General features: G+C 40.1%; 1 protein-coding gene across 2 annotated transcripts in view; it reads left to right on the top strand.

The window, feature by feature from the left end:
• P2RX4 (purinergic receptor P2X 4) overlaps positions 1–18,277 on the top strand; it is a 53,157-nt gene extending 34,880 nt beyond the window's left edge. The window contains exons 6-12 of one of the 2 annotated variants that reach the window (XM_073676295.1): positions 2,258–2,338; positions 3,615–3,756; positions 7,164–7,300; positions 9,187–9,280; positions 11,052–11,117; positions 15,055–15,153; positions 18,081–18,277. In XM_073676295.1, the coding sequence (XP_073532396.1) occupies positions 2,258–2,338; positions 3,615–3,756; positions 7,164–7,300; positions 9,187–9,280; positions 11,052–11,117; positions 15,055–15,153; positions 18,081–18,221 (760 nt within the window). In that variant the 3' untranslated portion in view covers positions 18,222–18,277. Of the gene's footprint in view, positions 1–2,257; positions 2,339–3,614; positions 3,757–7,163; positions 7,301–9,186; positions 9,281–11,051; positions 11,118–15,054; positions 15,154–15,667 lie in introns of both variants that reach the window. The other variant, XM_073676296.1, reaches the window with a different exon arrangement.
• Positions 18,278–27,234: the final 8,957 nt, after the last annotated feature.

Here is a 27,234-nt window from a genome sequence, read left to right as displayed (position 1 = left end):
TCCTGCTGGAGAATGAAATTTCCATCTCTTAAAAGCTTGTCGGCAAAGGGAAGCATGAAGTGCTCTAAAATTTCCTGGTAGACGGCTGCGCTGACTTTGGTCTTGATAAAACACAGTGGACCTATACCAGCAGATGAAATGGCTCCCCAAACCATCACTGATTGTGGAAACTTCACACTAGACCTCAAGCAGCTTGGATTGTGTGCCTCTCCACTCTTCCTCCAGACTCTGGGACCTTGATTTCCAAATGAAAATTGGAACTTTGGGACCTTGTGGAGTGTGTCAATTACTGCCTTCTGGACATCGGTCAAGTCAGCAGTCTTCCCCATGATTGTGGGGCCTACTGAAACAGACTAAAGGACCTTTTTAAATACTTAGGAAATCTTTGCAGGTGTTTTTTTGATAATTATTTTAATTTGCTGAGATAGTGACTTTTGTGTTTTCATTGGCTGTAAGCCATAATTATCAACATTAACAGAAATAAACACTTGAAATAGATCACTCTGTTTGTAATGACTCTATATAATGAGTTTCACTTTTTGTATTGAAGAACTGAAATAAAATTTTTGATATTCTAATTTAGTGAGATGCACCTGTATGTTAGTGAATTTATGGATTGAACTGTCGTGATCTATATCTGCTGGCTGAGGAATAAATTTAAATGACGCGCCCTCCTTGCAGTGCTATATAAATCTGCAGTGAATAAATACAATTATTTCTTCAGTTTTGCTCTTAAGGTATTCATTGTATGGTATAAGGGATATGTGAACATGATTTTCCATGTCAGTGCAAATACAGCAAAACCACCAGAACTCAAACCACCATCCGCGTATGAATATAATATCAGGATCACCATCAGAACATTAATACAGCAGCTGTACCACCATTAGTACAGTAATACAGCACCAGAACCGTTGTCAGTATGGCAATACAGCACCAAGTTTAAAGGGTCCCCTTTCAGAAAGTTCTGGTCCCTGAGCGGAGTTTGTTATGAAAAAAACCAAACAGACTGCGCTTTACTCATCATACCCGGGTCCACTAGTGAGTTTCTGCCACTGGTCTGATGTCTGGAATTGGCTGCAGCACTGGCTGTCAACGTGACGTTAATCAGTGAACTCTGTGACTCTGCCGGTGCAGACAGAATGCCCTGACCAGTGCCGCTGAGCTTACGGACTATCGATGTGACGTCAACCCTGCAGCCGTTTCCAGACATCGGGAGCAGCAGTGGAGATTCCGTGCTGGATCCAGAGATTTGTTTAAGTAAAGCATGATTTGTTAGTTGTTTTTTTTTTTATTATTAAAATGCCCTTGGGGGCTGAAATTTAATCAAGTGCAATACAAGGACAGCCCCTGCCATATACATGTGTATTGCATGAACCTACAACTCTCTCTACAATAAGACTTCTGTCTTCGCGCCTCTGCAGCGCAGCTGGGACGTCAGCAGTGTGAGGAGGTGATCCTATCAAGCTGCTGCAAGTCGGGAGGGCAGGGCGCGGACTGACAAGCTCTCCTCCTCTGCCAGGCGCCACTCATGCTTTCAGTTGTATTTGCGTCTAAGTTTTACGTAGGTTTAGGCACCTTTTGTCACTCCTCATTCCCCTATTCCTCTAAAAGGTTCCTAACATAAAAGACCGCTTGCCCCACATAAGAAATAAGCTGGGTTTCCAATGTAAACTCACGAGAGAGACCGGCCAAACTAGAAGAGCGGTTTTGGGAGAAGCCAGCCGAGGACGGTGCCGAATATTCTAGTTTTCTACTTTAGGTCTTCAGCAAGATCTTTAAACTGTTTTTTCTAAAACACAGAAGCTTTTCAAAGCAAAACATACAATCCTGTAATCGTTAAGGCAAATTCTGATTCATGCTGCCTGTGGTTTGGGCAGTGTGAATCAACTGATAGTTTAATTATCTAAAAAGGATCCTATCTTGCAAAAACACCCTATATTACCCATGTCAATTGAAATGAATTGATTTGTTTCTTTTAAGAAAGAGATTTCTCCTTTTGTAAATGTTTTTCCATTTTTCCAAAATGTAAAGATTTTAGAAAGACTGGAATGGAAAAATGAAAAAATGGGTGCAGCAGGAATGGAATAAAGAACATAAAATATGCTAATATAACCGGTAATTTTTTTTTTAAAGCAGAGGATATTTTTTTAATGATCTCTGCCCGATCTTTTATATCTGTGATCTCACACTTCACATTTCTTTTTTGTTCTTGTAAATTATATTTGCTGATAACTTATAATTCCCCCTCTTTTAGGCCTGCTTTTCTTGGGGCTGCTGAAAATTTTACTGTGCTTATCAAGAATAACATTTGGTACCCCAAATTTAAATTCTCCAAGTAAGTACGATTAATATAGAAAAACTGTAGAAAAAATATAGAAAATACAAGTACAAAAGAGGACTAAGTTTTACATTATTGCGCACAAATGTTTTTCTTACACATTTTGGATTAAAATGGTAGCGGAAGTGAAGCAATGATAACAATCCTCCACCTAGCTAATATGCTGATGTGAATATAAAGTTGCAATTCTAAAGGGTAACTATACTTTCAAGTAAACTTCTCAAAACAAGCTGTCATGCATTTGTACAAGAGGATTAACTCTATTTCTGGCCAATATATGACTTGTATCCTACATTTCCACTAGTTTTTCCCTCTTCAGGCTCTATCTTTTAATTTGCAATTGATTTTACGCTGATGAGTGGAGAATAGCTTGTGTGTTGTCTTCCATACAGAGTACACCACACACACACATTCCTGCTCTTCATTCATTAGATAGCACACAAACTGAAGCAGCATGGTTGAGATTATACTGCACTCCTGAGCTGTGTAGCTGAGAATCCAGCTCTGGGGGGAGATGAGACTTTTTTGAAAGATCAGCATGATCTGTTTATCCTTATGCTGTTTTTCACACCTCTCCCTTCTCTTAGGTTACACCTTCTATTATACTCTGTCACCTCCTTGAACTGGCAGTCTGTCTTATCTTGGCAAGATGGTGTTGAGCTGTTTTATGGGTGGGGGGGTTGTTCAGAGGTGATGTTGGGTTTAAGATGCAGGGGGGAAAGGAAAAAAGTGTTCATAATTTGTAAAAAGCAAATGTCTGTGATAAGATACATTACAAAATTTCTTATAGTTACCTGTAGTATTGATGTATACATAGATTTATGAAAGAACCAGATCAGTGAATTATTTTTTTTAACATGATACATGTATATACATCAAAATTAGTGAACCCATATTACAGAATATAAGAGCAGAAATGATGTAGGATGTAATGAAGCTAACCACTTCTTTAACATTAGCTTCATATTGTATATAGATAGTTTGACATTGCTAAAAAGGACTAACCCATATTAGGTCATATAGATATCATATGGGGGGCTGGTCTTCTTTCCGGGACCACTGTTGTGGGCCATAGTGGAGCTGGTGATATCAAGTGATATCTGGTGAGATCAAGGAATACATGTATGCAGTGTGTAATATTACATTTAGCAGCTGCATCTTGCTGTCATTTAGTTTAAATAACAACTTTTATTAAGCAGGTTAAAATGTTACAAATATTTGCTGAAAAAATGTAGTTGTGCGGTCATTTTATTTCTATTTTATTTTTTTGTAGGCGAAATATTTTGCAAAATATCAGTGCAGACTATCTGAAAACTTGCATGTACGATAGAGTGAAGCATCCATTCTGTCCTATATTCCATCTGGGAAGAATGGTGGAGGAGGCCGGAGAATCTTTCCAGGAGATGGCTGTATTGGTATGTTCATAGGAGCATGTTATCTTTGAAAACAATGATGTATATTTCCAAAAATGAGCAAAAAATATTCCACATTTAAAACTACCGTATTTTTCAGACTATAAGACGGACTTTTGTCCTCAAATCATATATATATGTGTGTGTGTGTGTGTGTGGCGGGTAGCGGTGTAGGAGCAGGGCACAGGATGCAGTAGCCGCCTGCTGCAGCCTACACTGTCCCCGCTGCTAAAGAAAATGAATGCGTGGGGAGCACTGAATATTCATGCTCCTTAATAGCGGCATACAGGGTATCAGCAGCGCAGCTCCTGCTGCTGCCGGAATAGTCTGTGCCCGCTGTTAAAGGGCATGAATATTCAACCTCTCTCCACGCTCATGGGCGTAGAGAGGGGTGAATATTCATGCCCTTTAATAGTGGGCACACGCGATCGCCCGGCAGCAGCAGGAGCCGCACTGCGGCTACGCTGTGTGCCGGCTATTAAGGAGCATGAAGTCACCTCTCCCCGGACACACAGTCCCGGCGTGGGGTTCAGTGACTTCTGGCAGCTGATCTCTCCTTGTGAGCCGCACATGGTAGTGACGCCATGCGCGGCTCACATGGCGAGATGTGTGGGCAGACCGGATGCAGTGCTGGAGGAGAGAAGACAAGTGAGTAGGAGTGTTTATTTTTTTTATGTGCAGCATGATGGGGATTAGGGGGACCATGCATACTAGGATAAAGATGAGGGGGCCATACATACCAGGATAAGGCTGAGGGGCCATACATACCAGGATAAGGCTGAGGGGCCATACATACCAGGATAAGGCTGAGGGGCCATACATACCAGGATAAGGCTGAGGGGCCATACATACCAGGATAAGGCTGAGGGGCCATACATACCAAAGATAAGGCTGAGGGGCCATGCATACCAGGATAAGGATGGGGGGGCCATGCACACCAGGATACTGATGGGGGGGGGGCCATGCACACCAGGATACTGATGGGGGGGGGGGGGGCATGCACACCAGGATACTGATGGGGGGGGGGCATGCACACCAGGATACTGATGGGGGGGGCATGCACACCAGTATAGGGGTGAGGGGTGCCATGCACACCAGGATAGGGGTGAGGGGTGCCATGCACACCAGGATAGGGGTGAGGGGTGCCATGCACACCAGTATAGGTGAGAGAAGTGTGCCATGCACACCAGGATAGGGATGAGGGGTGCCATGCATACCAGGATAGGGGTGAGGGGTGCCATGCACACCAGGATAGGGGTGAGGGGTGCCATGCATACCAAGATAGGGGTGAGGGGTGCCATGCATACCAGGATGGGGATGTGGACCACGTATAATAGGAAGGGGGGGCATATGTACCAGGATGGGGGGATATTTTTAGAATTGGGTGACATTACCCCTATACCAGTGTCAGAAGAAGAACCCCTCCCCCTTAAAAGTGCATCGTGAACACATTTTTTGCTTGAATTTTTTTTTTCTATTTTCTTCCTCTAAAACCTAGGTGCATCGTATAGTCCGAAAAATACGGTATTATAATTTCAATTTTTTACATTTTTTTTTATATTATTATTATTAGGTGTGGTCCGAAATAAGTTCATTTTCATCCTAATTGCCTATCTATTTAAGACCATAATCTAATCTATTTTTTAATATATTTTAATTAAAAATTCCCTATCCTTCCCTAACCACACTAACCGCTTTAACTTTTTTGATTTTTTTTTTTTTTTTTACAACTTCCATTTTGAAGATGCTTTGTTTGAGAATCCCAGTGCATGCTGGGATACTCACTCAAATAAAGCGTCAACAGGGGGCAGAGGATGTGGTCACTGCCACAGCCCCTCCCTGAAATCAAGGGTCATCCTTGACCTTTGTTTCAGGGGCTGGGTTAGTTCCTGCTCTGTCACTGTGGGATGTGCTCCTCAGTACGCTCTCTCGACGGCTCAGATCAGTAGTAATGAGCCAGCAACAGAGCGCACTGTTAGTGCGAGTTGTAAGATGATACCCTGTTTGCAGAGACCAGCTCCACCCTCGCAGGTGACGTTACTTGCGGGGGCAGCGCTTGGGCTCTGAGGCCTGGGTAACCTTACAGTGCGTACTGACCGTGTGCTCTGTTGCCAACTTGTTACTACTGATCTGAGCCGACGAGCATGGGCATGGTTATTGTTCACATTGCACAGTAAATGAGTAGAGACTATCCCAGCCCCTGAAACAAAGATCACTAATGGCGCTTGATTTCAGTAAGGGGCAAGGGATGCGACAGATTAGAGTAATACATTAAATAGGCATTTAGTATAAAAATTAATGTGCTTTGGACCACACCTTTAACCATTTGCTTTGAGTTAACAGTCTCATGTATGAAATATAATATTATAATAATTTTATTTGTAAAATACCTTGTTTTTTTCTCTCCTGGAGCCTACTAGACAATGTTTTTGCACCAGTCTCTACTTTTTTCTTTCCTGGCATTGACCATTTTGAAGAATTTTAAAATCTAATGACACACTTGAAGGAATTACTATTCAAGAAAGTTGTCAGACCTGTTGCTCTGAATGTGCCACGCAAAATTTTTGACTGTTCATCCTAAGTAGAGTGGATATTTCTAATTTAAGCTTGTGTGCTATAAAGAAGCTGTTGACACTTTTGATATGAAAACATTTTTTACCGATGGTTGTGGTTACCTTGAGTTAGAAACTAATCCACTAAATTTTTGGCTACAATATTCATTAGTCTTCAGACCCTCCTGATATGCAATTTATTACCTGCTAATAATTTAAGACCTTTGACATGTGGGATTGTCCCTCCCAGTAATATATGCTGAATGTGAGGTCAGTGACGGCCTTCACCAGCTGTCATTAACTTGTACAGCTGCATTTCTCTTCCGTTACCCATCTGATACAACCCCTGTGTAATCTCCTCTCTAATGTGGATTCACTTTTATCTCTACACTGATGCCCCTTGTGATTCCACCTGTGATTCCCTGCAGAATCTGCTGTAGTTGCTATAATCTTTTCTGATTTCTTTGCTTCCCACAGCCGCTTATACCATGGGTTCTCTCCAATCTCCCTTGATCACTTTGGTTGCTCTTAACCATCTTTAATACAGAGTAACAAGGTGCTTTGTTCCATGCTATATGGATGATGAGAATTCAGATCCGCTTAGTCCAGAGTCAACAGCATCTAAGAGTAGTCTGTTATCACGTCTTTGCTAGAACAGACCATAGCCAGAAGGTCCTATTCCTGCAGCTTTTCTTCAGACATTGCAGATGATTTATCTGGTACTAAATGAAAATCACTTCAGTTGTAAGCAGATTGTTTCCCACAATAAATTCCCTTGAAAAGTTAGATCTTTGGATCGCCCTATACTAGAAACTCTTGATTGTTTATAAAGCTCTCTGTACGGTCTTGTTTTAAAAGGGTGGAGTTATGGGAATTCAGATTAGTTGGAACTGTGACCTGGACAGAAAACATACAAACTGCGTTCCAAAGTACTCATTCCGGCGTTTGGACAATAGAGAATTAGATCACAATGTTTCTCCCGGATATAATTTCAGGTAAGCAAACACGGAGCTTTATTGGTACACGATACAGTCAAGTAGCTGCTCCTTTTTATGAGACCTCTTATGTCATTTTATAAGTCTGTTTGTGAACAAGGCGCTTGACACCGCTATTCCGAGAAAAAATTCACCCGATCGTGTTAATCTTGTGTTTTTAAAAACAAAACAAAACTATTATCCCTTTTGTATTTGAGTATGTAATATTGGGATATAAATATGTTTTATTCACATAGGGGGGTTTAATGCTCTTATTCATATATAAAAACTTTATAAAAAAAATGCAGTTTGCATCACAGAATCTAGTACTAACAACCTGTAATATATATTTTTTCAAGAAAAGCATCCAGGTGTTATTCAACCATTAATCCTATTTAATTCCTAACTTTAATTCTGCTTATGGTTTAGGATAGTAGTTGTCCTGAAAATAGTAAGTGTATTAACTAATTAATTAATTGATCTGTAGAAAATTTAGGAAAGAAATTAGCTGCTGTTTTGCAATGCAGTTATGGATCCCACGGTTTTTACAAGTTAAACACTTTTTTTTTTGTGTGATCACCGCTATATTACTGAATTAATGCGCATTTCCAAATTTATCTATTTGTAATGCATTCTTAAATGGAGGTACATGTGGCAGAAATCCTGTAGCTTGTACCTTGTACCCCAATTCTAGCTTATCTGTCTATTTACACATGTCAAATTTGATTGATTTTGGTGCAGATTGTGTGCGACTTTCTTGTATACAAGTCATTGTGTCTGTGAAGCTGGGTGTAAGCTTCCCTGTGCATGTCCAGAAGCGAAGAAGATGGCTGACGCCACGGAGTAGCCGAAGATTAGCCCCCGGAACAGAGCTTCTTCGCTTCCAGACATGCGCAGTGCGTCTCCGAGGCCGGGAAGCACACATCCAGCTTCAGAGACGCCATGAAGTGTAAGCGCGAGTTTTGCAGAGAAAAGGCGATAACATGATTTGCAAGAGCTGCTGTCCTCACACCCACAGGGGTGAGTGGGACGACTATTCTTGGGAAACAAATGCCCCATCGTTTAATATATATACTGTGTAAGACATGAATAAAAGCTAGCTAAACAGTGTTTATTCCAGCATGAATACAGGCAAAACACAAAGATCATCATTTTGTAGACTTCAATAATTATTATTTATAGCTCTCAGCGCTTTACAGACATCATCACTGTCCCCATTGGGGCTCACAATCTACATTCCCTATAAGTATGTCTTTGGAGTGTGGGAGGAAACCAGAGAACCCGTCGGAAACCCACGTAAACACGGGGAGAACATACAAACTCCTTGTAGATGTTGTCCTTAACGCGATCTGAACCCAGGACCCCAATGCTGCAAGACCGCAGTGCTAACAACTGAGCCACCGTGCTGCCCTGATATTCTGAAATTCTGGAGAGAATTAATATGACTCACATAGTATTAAGGCAGCAAACATTGCTGTAATTAGTGGCATGAGCAGCAGCAACATTTTGGAGGACACTGCTCCCTTGACGCTTTGAGGGTGCTGCTGCTCATGCCATTAATTCCAGCAATATTTGCTGCAATAATGACATGAGGAATATTAATTCTCTGCATAATGTCGGAATGCCATTAATATATGGAAATGTAATGACCGGAGCTAACATGGCATCTGAAGATGAAAATTATTGGACAACTCAAGTCTTATGTGAATTGAACTGAACAAACTGAACTGACATTTGATCTATTTATCAAGCAAACACTGTCCGTTTTAATCCTGGGATAAATCTTGTTTAGCTGGATCCTATGAAGAGTTGGTGTACTCTGAGAAATCCCATTAGCATTTGTTGGTCACGTTGATGTGTTTGTGGAGCCGTGCAGAATAACCTCTTGTCCATGCTCTAATTTTCAGGTTTGCCAAATATTACAAGGATTCCAACAATGTGGAATCAAGAACGCTCATGAAAATTTATGGAATTCGGTTCGATATCCTGGTTTTCGGAACTGTAAGTTGAATGTGAACTTTCTTTTTTCATTTTGTTTGTACTTGTTTTTTTTTATTACCTAGGGTCAGAGTTGTGCTAAAGACTGAACATAAAAATACATACTTTTTAACTGAGTAGAAAAGTCCCCAAATTTTACACACAACATTCCTGACTGACTGTGCTACATGGAATATACATCTTCAGCTGAATAATGGGGGATTTGTGTATATATATTTTTTATTTAAATTTAATATTTTGTACACTTAAAGTGAATGATGGTATCTAGTTAAAATTGTGCCTGGGCTCCTGTTGGGGGATATAGCAAACAGCTAGGCGAGGAGACTCCAGTTCAGATTTTCCCTCCAATTAGCAGGAGACAGAATTTCTATTGGCATTAGGCCATACCTCAGTCGAAGAAAGGGGGGAAATGCCACCGTTGTCCTAGGCATTTGCTTGATCTAGCTTGCTGTTAGCCTCTTATGCATGGCTTAAAAATCTAGAATAGGTTAGGAGGCAGGATGAGGCTTGGCTACATTTGCCTGTCAAATTCATGGAAAGTGCCAGCGTTTCTTATGCCACAAATGCTATTCCAGTTTGAGACTAGAGTAGCATTTCTGTTTTGGCTCACAAGGTGTAAGCCAATGAGACGATGCAACAAATTCAATAAGTGGCGCACGTCACTCAATGAATTCGACACATCATACTACAGCAAGCCCTTCTTTAAGACTGGCATGCTCAAGACCAGTTTTAATGAATCTGCCTCTATATGTTAGTCAACACAATTATAATGGACATTGATCCACAATCGTAAAAATTTGAGATAAAACACACTGGATGTGCAAACCGTAATGTTAAACACATTTATAGTGCATTCTCAAAACCTAAAGAAGGGGACATAAAACCTGTTCACAGTGCTGACCAAATATATGTGTAGTAATAAGATACATGCAATAAAAAAATGAAGCACATGTATAAATTGAAGGAGACACGCATATATAGTTTGCGAGAGAGTCTGAAACCCCTCAAAGTCTGGTCTCGCTGAAATCTGTAGGTTCGGCCAACGTTGATCTGATGTGTTTTACAGTTTTGCCTTGCAATTATCTGTTGCTTTTAAAACTCGACTTATTTGCTTTGTGATGCTTTTGGCATTATTAACAATCATTTTATTAAGTTTTCTTACAATTAGAGCTTGTATACAAATACAAATACTTGTATTAGTATTAGAGCTTGTATACAAATAGTCCTCATAGAAACAGTGTAATGAGAACATCTTGTACTGGAAACAAACAGTGATAAAAAAGATATTAAAGATTATCTAAACTTTTTTTTCCTTTTTATTTAATTTATCAACTTGCTAAGTTATTCTTTGTAAAATAATCTCACCTTATTTTTATTATTTGTCTCCAAAACTCCATTCTGATAGTACTGTTATAACTGCCTAGTTCATGCCCATTTAGCAGCTGCTTTGAACTGCTGCTGTTCTAGCAAGAATCTGCATTCAAACTCTATTGACAAACACAGGAAGAGTTACAGTAAGTATGGGTTCTTGCTAATGCTGCAGTATAGAGCAGTTGCTAAATGTGTATCAATTAGGCAGTTAAAACAGCACTTTCAGCATGGAGTTGGTTGGGGGAGGAAGCAGAATAAGATAATGAAGTACACACAAGATTCAGAACTTTGTAAAGGGTGATCTTTATATAAATGAAAGTTTACTCTTTTAAATCTGAATGTCATGCATTAGATCATTGAACATATTGAATTGTCAGATGCAACACTGTGTTTGTCTTCATAGGCAGGGAAGTTTGACATAATTCCAACAATGATAAACATTGGATCTGGTGTGGCATTGCTTGGTGTGGTGAGTAAATAAATGCAATTAAAAACTAGTTAATTGTCGAAGTTAACTTTTTGAGGACCACATCCACATAGCTAAAAAGGCTGAATTTGCATACAGGAAAGGTGGGGGCCATATCTCAGGAATGGAGATGCACAGGAACAAGAGAAAGGAGATCTCTGATTCAGGAGAACAGTGGCATTTACACCAGGAAAAAAATGATTGCAAGTGACTGGTCCCCTTAATTTTTATTTCATGCAAGAAAAAAATAAATAAATAAAAATAAATATATATAAATACACACACACACACACACACACACACACACACACACACACACACACACACACACACACACACACACACACACACACACACACACACACACACGGTGGTCCAAAAGTAGGTGGACAGAATGTAATAAGGTTATGAAGGGGGAGATTTATCAAACATGGTGTAAAGAGAAACTGGCTCAGTTGCCCTTAGCAACCAATCAGATTTCACTTTTCATTCCTCACAAAGTTTATAGTCGAAAACCAAAAAGTGTCAGTGATTTGAAAAATTACATAAGAGATGCATTTTAGGAAATTACCCAAAGAGACTTGTGCAAAAAATTTTGTCGAAGCGTAAGAGGCCGACTTCAAAGCTATGCAAATTGTAATGGAAAACAGTTTGGGCACCTGCGTTGATAACATTTAAGGGCATTTGTATTATTGTTCAGAATAAAATTTAATTGTCAATGTTATGCTTGTGTTAGTAAATATAATTTTATATATAAATCAAAATAAATGTTATTATTTTCTGGCCACCTACTTTTGGACCACCCTGTGTGTGTGTGTGTATATATAGTACAGACCAAAAGTTTGGACACACCTGGTCATTTAAAGATTTTTCTGTATTTTCATGACTATGAAAATTGTACATTCACACTGAAGGCATCAAAACTATGAATTAACACATGTGGAATTATATACTTAACAAAAAAGTGTGAAACAGCTGAAAATATGTCATATTCTAGGTTCTTCAAAGTAGCCACCTTTTTCTTTGATGACTGCTTTGCACACTCTTGGCATTCTCTTGATGAGCTTCAAGAGGTAGTCACCGGAAATGGTTTTCACTTCACAGGTGTGCCCTGTCAGGTTTAATAAGTGGGATTTCTTGCCTTATAAATGGGGTTGGGACCATCAGTTGTGTTGTGTACAAGTCTGGTGGATACACAGCTGATAGTCCTACTGAATAGACTGTTAGAATTTGTATTATGGCAAGAAAAAAGCAGCTAAGTAAAGAAAAACCAGTGGCCATCATTACTTTAAGAAATGAAGGTCAGTCAGTTCGAAAAATTGGGAAAACTTTAAAAGTGTCCCCAAGTGCAGCTGTAAAAACCATCAAGCACTACAAAGAAACTGGCTCACATGAGGACTGCCCCAGGAAAGGAAGACCAAGAGTCACCTCTGCTTCTGAGGATAAGTTTATCCGAGTCACCAGCCTCAGAAATCGCAGGTTAACAGCAGCTCAGATTAGAGACCAGGTCAATGCCACGCAGAGTTCTAGCAGCAGACACATCTCTTCAACGACTGTTAAGAGGAGACTTTGTGCAGCAGGCCTTCATGGTAAAATAACTGCTAGGAAACCACTGCTAAGGACAGGCAACAAGCAGAAGAGACTTGTTTGGGCTAAAGAACACAAGGAATGGACATTAGACCAGTGGAAATCTGTGCTTTGGTCTGATGAGTCCAAAATTGAGATCTTTGGTTCCGTGTCTTTGTGTGACGCAGAAAAGGTGAACGGATGGACTCTACATGCCTGATTCCCACAGTGAAGCATGGAGGAGGACGTGTGATGGTGTGGGGGTGCTTCGCTGGTGACACTGTTGGGGATTTATTCAAAATTGAAGGCATACTGAACCAGCATGGCTACCACAGCATCTTGCAGCGGCATGCTATTCCATCCGGTTTGCGTTTAGTTGGACCATCATTTATTTTTCAACAGGTCAATGACCCCAAACACACCTCCAGGCTGTGTAAGGGCTATTTGACCAAGGAGGAGAGTGATGGGGTGCTACGCCAGATGACCTTGCCTCCACAGTCACCAGACATGAACCAAATCGAGATGGTTTGGGGTGAGCTGGACCGCAGAGTGAAGGCAAAAGGGCCAACAAGTGCTAAGCATCTCTGGGAACTCCTTCAAGATTGTTGGAAGACCATTTCCGTTGACTACCTCTTGAAGCTCATCAAGAGTGTGCAAAGCAGTCATCAAAGCAAAAGGTGGCTACTTTGAAGAACCTAGAATATAAGACATATTTTCAGGTGTTTCACACTTTTTTGTTAAGTATATAATTCCACATGTGTTAATTCATAGTTTTGATGCCTTCAGTGTGAATGTACAATTTTAATAGTCATGAAAATACAGAAAAATCTTTAAATGACCAGGTGTGTCCAAACTTTTGGTGTGTGTGTGTGTGTGTGTGTGTGTGTGTGTGTGTGTGTGTGTGTGTGTATATATATATATATATATATATATATATATATATATATATATATATATATATATATATATATATATATATATATTATAGTATGTATTTACATAACCTATTACATATCTATATTTAAATATATATACCACCAATGTAAAAAAGGAAGAAAATGCTATTAAATTAAATTCTTCACTGTGCAACCAAAAATCCAAACTTGCCAGTGCAGTGACTGTGTGATGTTTAGGGTTAGAGCTTAGTGATCTAGAAATTTCTTCTGCCTCATAACTCAGGTGCAGTTATAAAAATGTTTGCTGCAGACTCTTCACTTAACAAACAGCACGTTTTATATACCGTGTAACTCGTATTGGTTTTCTCGTGTGTGAAACTGACCTTGCAGTCATTGGAAGTTTAAGGCTATGTTCACATGCAGCATTTTTTGCTGTGTTTCTTTTGCTGCACTCTCTATTCAAATTAAATGCTGCTTTTTACAGACAGCAAAAGCTATGCATTTCCAGATCTCATGCACACGCTTGTTTTCTTTTTCTTGACTGAATTTGAGAACTGCGGCGTTTTTTAAATCTGCAGCGTGTCAATTCTTTCAATGTTTTTGCGCATTTTTTCACAAATACAAAGCAATGCGAAAGTAAAAACGCTGTAAAAATGTTTTTGCGGTGTTTTTGTTGAATAAAACTAACTTTATTAAACATGTACTTTGGACAACACCAAAGAAGAAGCAGCAAAAACACTGCAAAATGTGCATTTTGAATGCAAAGTTTTCACTGCCAAGAGAGCAGGTTTTGGCTGCAAAAAAAAAAAAAAAAAACGCAGCAAAAAAATGTGCGTGTGAACATAGCCTAAGGGAAATGAGCGCACAGTCTTTTTGCTGAGTTTTTGGAGCAAAAACGGAGGCGTATTGAGATTTGGAGGAGGATTTGTAGAATTTTCGCTCAGTTTCTGCTTCAAAAACTCCTCAATAAAATCTGTGTGCACATTTCCTAATTGAAGCCTATTCTGGCAAGTTAATGACAAATTTAATCAACTGTTTTTGGTTTCTGTTTCGGGTCTAATGGCAAATGCCGCTCTTATGGTTCAGATTGTAGCACAGGTTTCTAATGTAATAACTAATAACTAATTTGCAAAATTGAATACTAAAGAGAAGAGTGGTGGAACGATCACTGGATAACGAGGCAGAATTAACATTTGGAAGTCTGGAGAGAGTTCGGTGATAACCATATTGGCTTCCCACACATTTCACCACACACAGATATAATGAAATAAAGACTAGATAGAATATATGGCCATATTCTGAGTGTGAATATGGTAATCTGGCAAAACAAATAATTTAATGTTTCAAAATAATACACCGTCATTTAATATGGTAGCATTTATCATTCACTGAAAATGATCATTAAATCACAGGTATAAATGTAGTGTAAAGTCCCAGCCTCACTTATGTAACGTTCTCATCTTGCCTTTTAATTTTAGGCTACGGTTCTGTGTGACATTGTTATATTTCATTTCTTCAAGAAAAGACATTATTACAGAGAAAAGAAATATAAACATGTGGAAGATTATGAGGAATTGGTAAGACTTTCATTACTATATTATTTTGTTATGATTTAATCTAGTGTCTTCCAAAAAATCTGCAAAACAGAAATAAGAATATAGTTAGTATGTAAAAATGTTTTTTTTTTTTTTTTTTTTTTTTTTTTAATTCACATGGTTTAAAGTTTAAAGAATGTCTAGCTCAGTCAGCATGACAGACATTATCATTACCCCGAAAAGGCCTTTTTATTTTACATTTGCGTGTCCCCTATTCATCATGTACAGAGCACACAAAATACTGTACCTGAGATCACATGTAGTATGTAATTAGCTTTAAATGGTTCGGTCAGGTTTCAATCTTTTTGCTTTTTACAAGATGAAGCAGTATTGCAACTTTGCATAATGGTACTGCCTCCTCCCTTTCTGATACCAGCTTTGTATGAAGTTAAGGGTTTTTATAATTATATCAATAGACTGTGTATAGATAAGTCATTCTCTTTTTTTTTTTTTTTTTTTTTATGGGTATATAAACAGACACTGGTTTTTATTGCAGGGTGATAATGGAACTTATGGATCAAACCCTTAACCTATGGAGTAATAATGCAAATTTAGTTAGCTATTCTTACATACAAGAACATCGAGCTGTCTTGTTTCAAAGTTGTCTCTCATTCATAAATAAGTTGGATCTCTGACCTTGGAAATCTTCAACAAAACATTCCATGTCTGCTGTCATCTTCGTTCTTATGCGGCACGCAGGAAATTACCGCTATCATGTTGTGTACACAAGGGCATTTCATTGTGATGCATTTAATAAGGGAGCTATCTGATCTTGTTAGTTTTGTTTTTTTTTTGTTTCTTCCCTTTTGTTGCTTTATTTTATTGGACTTAAAATTCATGACACATATTTTAATATAGGCCTGAAGATTCAAGGGCTAATGAATGTACACGTACTCACTATTAAAATCCTATATCTTTGATGAATGGATTTGAGATTCGTCTTGGCCACATCATGTGAGCCTTCCTTTTGCGGTTTGCACTTCTTTTTTTATCTCTCTTTTTGAAAACTTCTAGAGCCCAAATGTCACATAATCAGAATATTAAGGAAACACTATTTCATAAAAAGTTTTCTAAAATACTTAATAATGTTTAAACCACTATAAAAAATTATGTATATTTTTTTAGTAAATTATTGCAGTTTTGTACCATTGGTCTAAAACGTCCTATTTGTGTTAGTTGTTTTACACACAGCATTTCTTAGAAAATTGTCACTGCAGTATTTGATACAGGGGTGTGTGTTTCTTATGCCAACGCTAGAAGTGGATTAGAAAGGAATGAACAGTATATAAAGGAACAACTTCTTTCTGCTGAATCCACTTCTGGCTTTGACTCAAAAAACAAAGCTGAAATCCCCCTATTACCATCAGAATCATCTCATTCATTTATTTATGATTAATTAATTTATTACTTTGAGTCCAGAAAAGTCATGTTTATGTATTTATTGAAACAGTTGTGACACTACTTTTTTATTGCACTTTTAAAATTGCAATAAAGGAAAATATATTGAGCCATTCTCAAAGCTCTTTTACATGAGAGTGCTGACATACTGTAGAAAGTAAATATTTTTATAAAAATTATAAAATTCTGGTCCCACCAAGTTAGACTTTTTACACTATATACCAAGCTGAAAACCTATTTTAAATTGTATTGCTTATCTTGTACTGATCCCCGAGTTCCGTACAGTATTCTAGTCCTGAGCTGTATTCATAATTCTGTTTGTTATATACCTGTAGACAGAAACATCCTTAACGAAAATCTTTTGTAAGAAAATGAGCTTGATTTATATTGTTTACGATAAAAAAAAATTAAACAGTTTTATACTTTCATGTTTCTATTCTTTATTTAAAAAATAATTCCTGAAATCTTGCCATTTTCACAGTAGGCTGATACTTCCTGTTCTGGAAGGATTGTGTCTCAACAGTCCTTTAGCATTATAGCAGAGGTTTTGCTGTTCAATGATAAAGGAATATTCCACAGGATTCACCATTCACTATAGGTGATACATAGTGTTCAGTTCTGCACACTCCCTGCACAAATCGCAAACCATGCTCTCAATACTTCACCATAGAACTCAGAGTGGAGTCAGAGTTTCCTATAATCATATAAAAAAGTAGAATTTAAAAGATATGCTTGTTTTACAAATCTAACAAGTAAATATGACACCTTCCTTTTAATAACTGCTACTATAATGGAACACTTATTTTTTATTACTTGGTGTCATCTTTACATCAAATTGCTTTGTGCAGGCATTGAGCCAGCAAGGAATACTGGGGGATTCCAGCTCTGAATACAATACAATAAGTAACTCTGTTCAGTGCAAGATTATTAATACATTACATTTAGAAGAGTTTTTCAGCTTTTTTTGTAGCTTGATTTCAGTATTACAACTTGTATAGAGTCACGCAAATCCTCTACCAAATTAAAAGAAAATCTGTTTTTTTTACCCCATGCAAATAACTTCTTTATTCTGTTTTACAGGGGTATTCCCATCTCCAAGATCCTATCCCAATATGTAGTAGGTGTAATAATAATAATATTAGCAAATACTATACAACATTTCTAATTGTAGGTATTTTTGATTTGCTATCTCTTACCTCATGTGCAGGCATTGCAGGACCTTAGGTATCCATGGTTATGTCCACTGATAGTGCCAGTTAGCTAGCTAGCTTCTAGTGGTCGTAACCATGGATACCTAAGGTCCTGCGATACCTGCACATGAGGAAAGGGACATAGCGAATCAAAAATACTATACTACATTTCTAATAGTAGAATTTGCTAACATTATTATTACACCTACTACATATTGGGATAGGATCTTGAAGATGGGAATACCCCTTTAACTCTCCTGTAATAAATACAATACACTTAACTTCCGTTCCCCATTATCTTAACCTAATTTTCCAATACAGATGGACATTGAAGAATTCCAGAGTTATATCCATGATGGAAAAAGGAAACTAAAAATACAACTTCTCAGTGTGGTTGAAAATGTTCCTTTTACAAAAATATCCAGAGTGTTTATTCAGCTACCTAAACACACCATGGATTGATTCAATAAGGACACATTGGTATATTTTTGTAATAAAAATAAAGATTATGCATGTTATGTGGATGTGGTTTTGTGTGTAAGTTTCTAACCTGTACTGGTCGTCTACTTTTTTTTTTAATAAACCTTTTGAGAAATTTACAACAATAAAAGTATTAAATACAAAAAAATCCAAACTGGAGATCATGACATCAGATCCTGCAATTGTTTGTCATTAGTGAACAGGTTTTCCAAGTAACAAATACAAGGAACATAAATTGAAAATTTGCGCAGTAACCCCCCTGTAGTCTAGATTTCCATGTCCCTCCCCAAGTGCCTTAGATTTTTCTTTCATCTACTAATTAAAAACACTAAAATGAAAGTGGAAATTCCCTAAAACTCTTACATATGACCCGCAGTCGAGGAATTCTTACCTTAAATAGCAAGCTCTCTAGGTTTCCAACAGTATCTGCTGTCAGATGCCATTCTGTTGCTTTAAATGGTTTTTAGAAGTACTTTGATCTTAAGATCAGTTAAAAAGGTTTACGTGAAGGTTTTTCATTTACTAAAGAATCCCTTTGTATGTGTGTCTTGTCGCCTTACACTTTCCTTTCTTCAAGCACTATGTTATAGAGCAGGGGTATCTGAGCAGACCAATATATCGCTTAGTGAGAAAAGATTCAGTATTACCTGTGTTTTACTCATTGTGGAGTGTGTCAGTGACTGCCTTCTAGACATCCGTCAAGTCAGCAGTCTTCCCGATGATTGTGGATCCTACTGAAACAGACTAAGGGACCTTTTTAAACGCTTAGGAAGCCTTTGCAGGTATTTTTTGATATTTTTTTTTAATTTACTGAGATAATGACTGTTGTGTTTTCATTGGCTGTAAGCCACAATCATCAAGATTAACAGAAATAAACACTTGAAACAGATCACTGTTTGTAATGACTCTATATAATGAGTTTCACTTTTTGTATTGAAGAACTGAAATAAATTAACTTTTTGATGATATTCTAATTTAGTGAGATGCACCTGTATGTCACAGTAGGCTGGCCTACTTATATCTATTAATAATTGGGAAATTAACCCCACCATTTTCTCTTGAGAGGGATAATTGAGATGTGCAATTCTCGGCCACTAGGTGGACCAAAAGAAAGCGACAAATGTTGACCTAGTTTATTTATGTCTACGTGTTGTGCGAAGTAGTGAGATAGTTTGCATAGGATAGAGCAGTTTTGAAAAGCTTATCATTTTTTTAGTAGGGAACATTGTGCTAGTACTGGGAAAGGAAAGTATGACCACCTTTTGATCTCGGGCAGTATTGCAAAAATTATGGATTGTAATTAAATTGGGCATTAATTTTTGGAAGAGCTCCAGAGTCAATATACAAAGTATGTTATAGAAGAGATGGAGTCAATCACATAGTATGTCAAACCCGCCCATTTATTTTTATATAGATGATGTGTTACAACTAGGAGTTCTCTTCGATTTATTAACTTTAGACACACACACACACACACACACACACACACACACACACACACACACACACACACACACACACACACACACACACACACATTACTGCCAACGCCACAATAATAAAAGGAGCTAGCTGCCACCACCAATTGTTTATGCACGCCAATTGAACACCTGTTACATGTAGCGTATGGCGGCAGGGGTGCGGTTTTCAGAGCAAGAGGAGGAAAAGCGCTATTATATTTTATATATTGAATCCAGAAAAGAAGGCAGTGTTAATAAAAAAAAAAATATACAAAGATGTTTCAAAATGGGACCAAAACAATACGTCAAATAAAATAAAAGGGATAACAAAAGAAAAAGTCCTAAACCTGTGTCACAGAAATGGCTCAGAGGTTAGCAGTAGGAAGCACTCCTTAGAGCAACGCACAGGACCACCGACTATTGTGCCTTCCAGAACTGTTAAAAGACAAAAACCCAAACTCTGATTTTCATTAGATTAAGGTTATGCCCACATACCTCCCCTTGGTGAGCTCATATGGGGGCTGGTCGTGGGATGTGCTAGGTCTTTAGAAGATAGTGTGAGACCCAACTTTCTGGATATTTTTGCCCTTGGATGTCCCAGGCAGGAGATATTGTTGTCATCTTTCCTATCATAACTTTACCTTTCTATACAGATGAAATATGGCATATATAACATCATTCCTATGTCCAATATTAAGCTGAAGGTGTTTGGCAGGCCTTACGGTGATGTGAGTGAAAGCGTTATGTTCGTCCCTTCACTAAGAAGCCGAAAATATATCCCCCGTACATGTTGCATTGATGCAAATCCCAATATTTGTCACTGGCTACAGGCTCCAGAGTGTCTGAGATGATTCCTTTGAACAGTGGAATTTCCTGTACTTATCTGCCTTGGAATATCCAAATCCTAAACTTAGTGGCTGGTTCTCAGCAGAGCTGTTGTAATTGCTGCTTCACGGCAAGAGGTCATACTTCAACAGACGGTGAAGTGTCAGCTCTTTCTCACTTCATCAGTTATTAATCCCATATGCTCAATGCGAGGGTGATTTTTCTGTGACATCTCCCCTTTTTAGGTACCTCATGGCATAACCTCCCTGGATCCCACAATATCCTCTCCTTCTTAGACTCAGATATGGGCTTCTCCGTGAGGTCACTTAGCACCTAAAGACTGGCATCTAGAGGTGGTACTGTCTGATACTCCTGGTTAGAGGTAGTAAGAAGCCATGTTAAGGCCCCTACCTCACAGAAACCCCCCGAGACCTGCTCCAGGTCAGTAACTGGTTCTGTTATCCCTATAGATAATAAGGGTCCAGAAGGCTGCGCGTTACCTGCTTTCTGGGCACTGCCGGTGAAAGCGTCTATGTAGGTTGTCTCCCCGGTGGATAACAACACTTTCCCATCACCTGGACAGGCTATGGGTACCACAATCCCCTCACCCTGACAGGCTGCAGGTAACACTTTTCCCTCACCCTCACAGGCTGTGGGACACACTTTCTCACCATCCTGACTGGCTGTCATGCAAGGTGTGGGAAAGACTTAGTGCAACACAAAGGGAAGAGGGAAAGGAAGCCCAGACTCTAGGGAAAGGGAGAAGTGGAGACCTCCTGGCTGATAGAATATCACCCTGTCTCCCCTAACGTCCTTATATTGGCTCTTCACCAATCGCCACACGCATTCCTCACCCTGTCTTTCGACTAGGGAAGGGAGGAGATGAGCACTAGTCCATCCCCACTGAACACTAAAGACAACAAGGAATGACAAACAGGGAAATTGCTTAGCTTTAGATGACTCCAGACAAATGCGCACAGGTCCTCAGCACAAGAGAGGAAGAAGTACTTCTCTTGTGGCTAAAGCCTTCATAAGGAGTAATGAATATCGCTGGCACCTCCCTCTGGAACATAGCAGGTAAATACCCATTTATATGTGTTAGGCCAGGGTGTTAATTAGCCAGAGGAAGGTAGCCACTGGGTCCTAGAGACAGCCTCTAAGAAGGTGTCTGCAATGCCAAACGTAGAGATCTTCTGCAACCCACTGCAGGGCGACTGTCTGTCACTTCTGACACACCTGTGACTGTACCCCACTCCTATGAGTGGCCTCCGGATCCTCAGGATAAGTGGTGTAGAATGAACGAACCAACCTGGGAGCATTCACCTCTGATGCTGAAACCCACATCCTCTCCTCTGGACCATAACCCTTCAGTGCATCAATATTGTAGAGAACGACATTGGAGACGAGAATCTACAATCCTCGAAATCTGGAACTCCAGATTACCATCAACCATTACTGGTGGCGGTGGTAGAGGTGAGGGCTCAAGAGGTTCCACTTACTTCTTGAGTAAGGACCTATGGAACACGTTGTGGACCTTAAGGGCCTGGGGAAGTTTAAGATGAAACACTGCTGGGTTAATGATGGTGGTTATTTTATAGGGACCAATAAACCTAGATCCCAGCTTCCAAGAAGGAATTTTAAATCTTATATTCCTGGTAGACAACCACACAAAGTCATTCATATTCAGGGCCGGACCTGGCAAGCATTTTCTGTCAGCCATACATTTATAACTGTCTCCCATGATCTTTAAACTACTCAGAACACCCTGCTATACCGAGGAGAGCGACGAAGCAAACCGTTTCTCCTCAGGAACTCCTGAAGCTCCTCCCCCACTAAAGCTACCAAACTGTGGGTGATAACCGTATGCACCAAAGAACAGTGACCTGCCAGTGGATTCTTGACGATGATTATTAATGGCAAATTCTGCCAGCGGTAAGTAGGATGCCCAATCCTCCTTATTTTTGGAGACGAAACACCTGAGGTAGGTCTCCAAATTCTGATTGACACGCTCGGTCTGTCCATTCGACTGAGGGTGGAAGGCAAAGGAAAAGGACAGCTGCACCCCCAGTCGAGAACAGAATGCCTTCCAGAAGTTGGAAACAATCTGGGTCCCCCAATCAGACACCACATCGCAGGGAACCCCGTGAAGCTTCACAATCTCATTTACGAATACCTGAGCAAGTGTCTTGGCGTGCGGAATGCAGGCAATGCAACAAAGTGAACCATTTTACTGAACCTATCTACTACCACCAAAACCACCGTTTTGCCTGCAGAAACCAGTAGGTCAGTAATAAAATTCATGGACAAGTGTGTCCATGGCCTACTAGGGATAGGTAGCGGAAGAATAGTACCAGACGGATGGGTATGTGAAACCTTAGAACGTGCGCAAATACTACAAGCAGCTATGTGTTCAATCACATCCCGATGCAACCCCGGCCAGCAAAAGCGATGAGAGAGGAGGTCCGCGGTTGCCTTACCACCTGGATGCCCTGTAAGGACAGAGTTATGATGTTCTCTAATTACTTTGTGTCGCAGATCAGATGGTACAAATAACCTTCCTGAAGGGAAGGAGGCAGAGGCGTCCCCCTGAGCCTACAACACCTCACCCTCCAGTTCAGGATACAGTTCTGAAATGAATACCCCTTTCTGTAATATCGGGGCAGCGTTCTCATGGTTACCACCCCCAGGGAAGCTCCAGGACAAAGCATCAGCCTTAACATTTTGACCGCTGGATGAAAAGTGACAACAAAATTGAACCTAGTAAAAAAACAGGAACCCTCTGACTTGCCTAAGGTTGAGATGTTTAGCTGACTGGAGATATGACACGTTCTTATGATCAGTAATAAAAGTAATAGGATGGACAGCCCCCTCCAACCAATGTCGCCATTCTTCGAATGCCAATTTGATCACCAAAATTTCCCTATTACCCACGTCATAATTTCTCTCAGCTGAAGACAATTTTTTAAAAAAGGCGCATGGATGCCATTTACCAGGGGAGGAACCCTGAGACAACACAGCCCCAACCCTGACATCCGACGCATCAATGTTATGATCTGCTACAAGCACTAAGGAAAGAAAGGAGATCTGTCCCTACAATAGAACTAAGCTAGATCCCTACGATGTAACGGGGAACCTGATCCTGCGATCAGACCCGCTAAAGTCCTCGACTAGTCTGTACGAAGACCTATAGATGCAAGGAAGGGATCCCTACAAGAACTAGGGACTGGGATAAAGTTGGACACCTCCTAGCAGAAATTGTAACAGTAAAAGACAAACACACAACATAGAACATAAAGGTCCGAAGACCTAGCTAAACTGACTGAGAAAGGTAACTAAGCACCAGGCTAGCTTAAGAGTAGAAATTACAATGAAGTCCAGCAAGGCCAGGAGGGCGGAGCAGGACTAAATAGGCAAAAAAGGTCATGTGACCAGCAAGATAGAAAAAACCTAACAGGAGAGTTCTAACAGTACCCCCTCTTCTATGAGGATCCTCCGGATCCCCTAGGCCCAGGCTTATCAGGAAACCTCTTGTGAAACGCTCTGACAAGTCTGGAAGCGGAAACATCATCCGCCCTCACCCATGAGTTATCCTCGGGTCCGAAACCCTTCCAAGTGACGAGATACTGCAAACTCCCTCTATACCGTCTAGAATTTAGGATGCGGGAAATTTCATATTCCCCATCCTCCACCACCGGAGGAACAGTGGCAGAGGCGTCTCCATCCGACACATAAGCTCTTTTCAACAGAGAAACATGAAACACCGGATTAATCTTCCAGGAGGTAGGAACCTCCAACCTAACAGCAGATTGGTTAACTACCTGAAGCACCTTAAAGGGCCCTACAAACTTGGGACCCAATTTTTTAGAAAGAATCCTCAACCGCAGATTCTTAGAGGACAACCAAACCATGTCACCAATAGCAAACAAAACCTCTTGCCGTTTCCTATCAAAGTACCTCTTAGATTTTTTGTTAGCCTCCTGAAGATTACCACGCACATCCGTCCAAACTCTCTCCAAATCACCGGAAAAACTCTCCTCCTCAGGCACAGCCGATACCAATTTGGAGAATGAACCAAAAGACGGATGTCTCCCAGAACAACAAAAAAAAGGCGAACAACCAGCAGAAGAGGATGTATGGTTGTTAAGAGCAAACTCAGCAAGTGGCAGAAACTCAGACCACCCCTCCTGATTGTCTGCCACAAAACAACGCAAGAACTGCTCAACATCCTGATTCTTCCTTTTTGTCTGGCCATTAGACTCAGGATGATATCCGGATGAAAACGACAAATGAACTCCCAACCTGTCACAAAAAGCACGCCAAAAACGAGCCACGAACTGAGGTCCCCTGTCCGAAACAATGTCATTAGGAACGCCATGTAGTCTGACAATTTCCTTGACAAAGGCCTTAGCGAGTGTCTTAGCGCAGGGCAGTTTGATGAAAGGAACCAAGTGACACATCTTGCTAAAACGGTCCATGACCACCCAGATGACCGTGAAACCCTCAGAGGGTGGAAGGTCAGTAATAAAGTCCATAGCCAGATGTGTCCAAGGTGCACTAGGAACCTCCAGAGGGCAAAGCAACCCCGCTGCAGGAGTATGTGAAGACTTAGATCTAGCACACACCGTACATTGACGCACCCACTTAATGACTTCCTTCTGCCATCCAGGCCACCAAAAACTGCGACCCACAAGTCTCTTGGTCTCAGAAATTCCTGGATGACCTGCCAACCGAGACTCATGACACTCGATAAACAAATCTCTCCTAAAGGTCCTAGGCACAAACAACCTCCCATGGGGAGTGTTAGATGGGGCATTCTTCTGTGCTTTAAGAATCTCATCTTCCAAAACGGAGTCCAAAGCAGCAATCACAACACCTTCTTGTAAAATGCTCTCCTCCTCCTCAGCACCGACCATGGGAGAAAAGCTGCGAGACAAAGCATCAGCTTTAACATTCTTGGTACCCGGGATGTAAGTAACGGAAAAATTAAACCGCGAGAAAAAAAGTGCCCACCTAGCCTGACGGGCATTCAAGCGCTTGGCAGCATCAAGATAGATCAGATTTTTATGATCAGTGAAAACCTGAATGGGAAATTCAGCACCTTCCAAGAGATGACGCCAGTGTTCAAATGCGAGTTTAATAGCCAGCAATTCCCGATTACCAATATCGTAATTAAGTTCAGTCTCAGAAAATTTTTTTGAAAAAAAAGCACAGGGATGTACTCCATCCTTGTTTTTCTGAGACAACACTGCACCGACCCCTACCGAAGAAGCATCAACCTCAACCAAAAACGGCCTAGTCACATCAGGCTGCATAAGGATGGGAGCAGAGCTGAACCTCTCCTTTAGAAACACAAAAGCTTCAATGGCCTCAGTAGTCCACTGAACCGCATTAGCACCTTTCCTGGTGAGATCGGTCAGTGGTTTGACAATAATAGAAATTTTTTAAATGAATTTTCTGTAATAATTGTCGAAACCCAAAAACCTCTGTATCGATTTCAAACCAATAGGCCTAGGCCATTCCTGCACAGCTTGAACTTTCACCGGGTCCATCTCAAAGCCCTCGCTGGAGATAATGTAGCCCAAAAAACTAATTTTCTGTACAGCGAACTCACATTTCTCCAGCTTAGCAAAAAGCGAATTGTCAATTAATAACTGTAATACCTCACGTTTGCTCCGCCAATGAGACTCCAGATCCGGTGAATAAATCAAAATGTCATCCAAATACACAACCACATTTTTGCCGATCAAAGGTCTAAGGATGTCATTAATAAGATTCTGAAAAAATGCTTGAGCATTGGTAAGACCAAAAGGCATAACCAGACTCTCAAAATGACCCACAGGAGTGTTAAAATCAGTCTTCCATTCATCACCCTCCTTCATGCGCAACAAATTGTATGCCCCCCGGAGATCAATTTTAGAGAACCACTTGGCCCCCACTAACTGGTTAAACAAATCAGGAATCAATGGCAGTGGGTAAGGTTGCGTACAGTAATTTTATTAATCTCACGAAAATCCAGACAAGGACGTAAACCGCCGTCCTTTTTTTTAACAAAAAAAAATCCAACAGCCACAGGAGACTTGGAAGGCCTAATGTGACCGGCGGCCAAGCTTGTCTGTATGTATTCCTCCAAAGCCTTTCTCTCAGAAATAGTAAGATTAAATAAACGACTTTTAGGAAGAGTCGCTGCAGGGACAAATTCAATGGTACAATCATAGTCTCTATGGGGAGGTAAAATTTGTGACTCCTCTTCAGAAAAAAACTCTCCAAAAATCCTGAATAGGTACAGGTAATTCCCCTTTTTCCACCGCAGCAATACGTCTGTTACAACACTTGTCATAACACTTAGGGCTCCAGGACTTAATTTCATTGGTAGACCAATCCAGTACAGGATTGTGCAGTTTTAACCAGGGCAACCCCAAAACTACCGGAGAAGGCAAATTATTTAATATTATCAAATCCAAATTCTCTTGGTGAACACCATTAATAGTGAGGGGAAATTCACAGACCTTGTGAATAACACTCTTCAAGGGAGAGCCATCGACAGAAACCACAGCAATAGGGGATGACAAAGGTTTGGGTTTTAATTTAAGTTTTTCCAAGAATCCCCCATCAATCACATTCAGAGTAGAACCACAATCCACAAATACCCGAAATTCAATTAATTCTTCCTGAGCAGCAGTAGTAGCAGAAAGAAATACACCGTTAGTATT

This window comes from Phyllobates terribilis, unplaced genomic scaffold (genome assembly GCF_046119375.1).
Source record: "Phyllobates terribilis strain yellow unplaced genomic scaffold, ASM4611937v1 Scaffold_1__5_contigs__length_1240528914, whole genome shotgun sequence".
Classification (NCBI taxonomy): domain Eukaryota; kingdom Metazoa; phylum Chordata; class Amphibia; order Anura; family Dendrobatidae; genus Phyllobates; species Phyllobates terribilis.
This window is presented reverse-complemented; position numbering and strand designations above follow the sequence as displayed.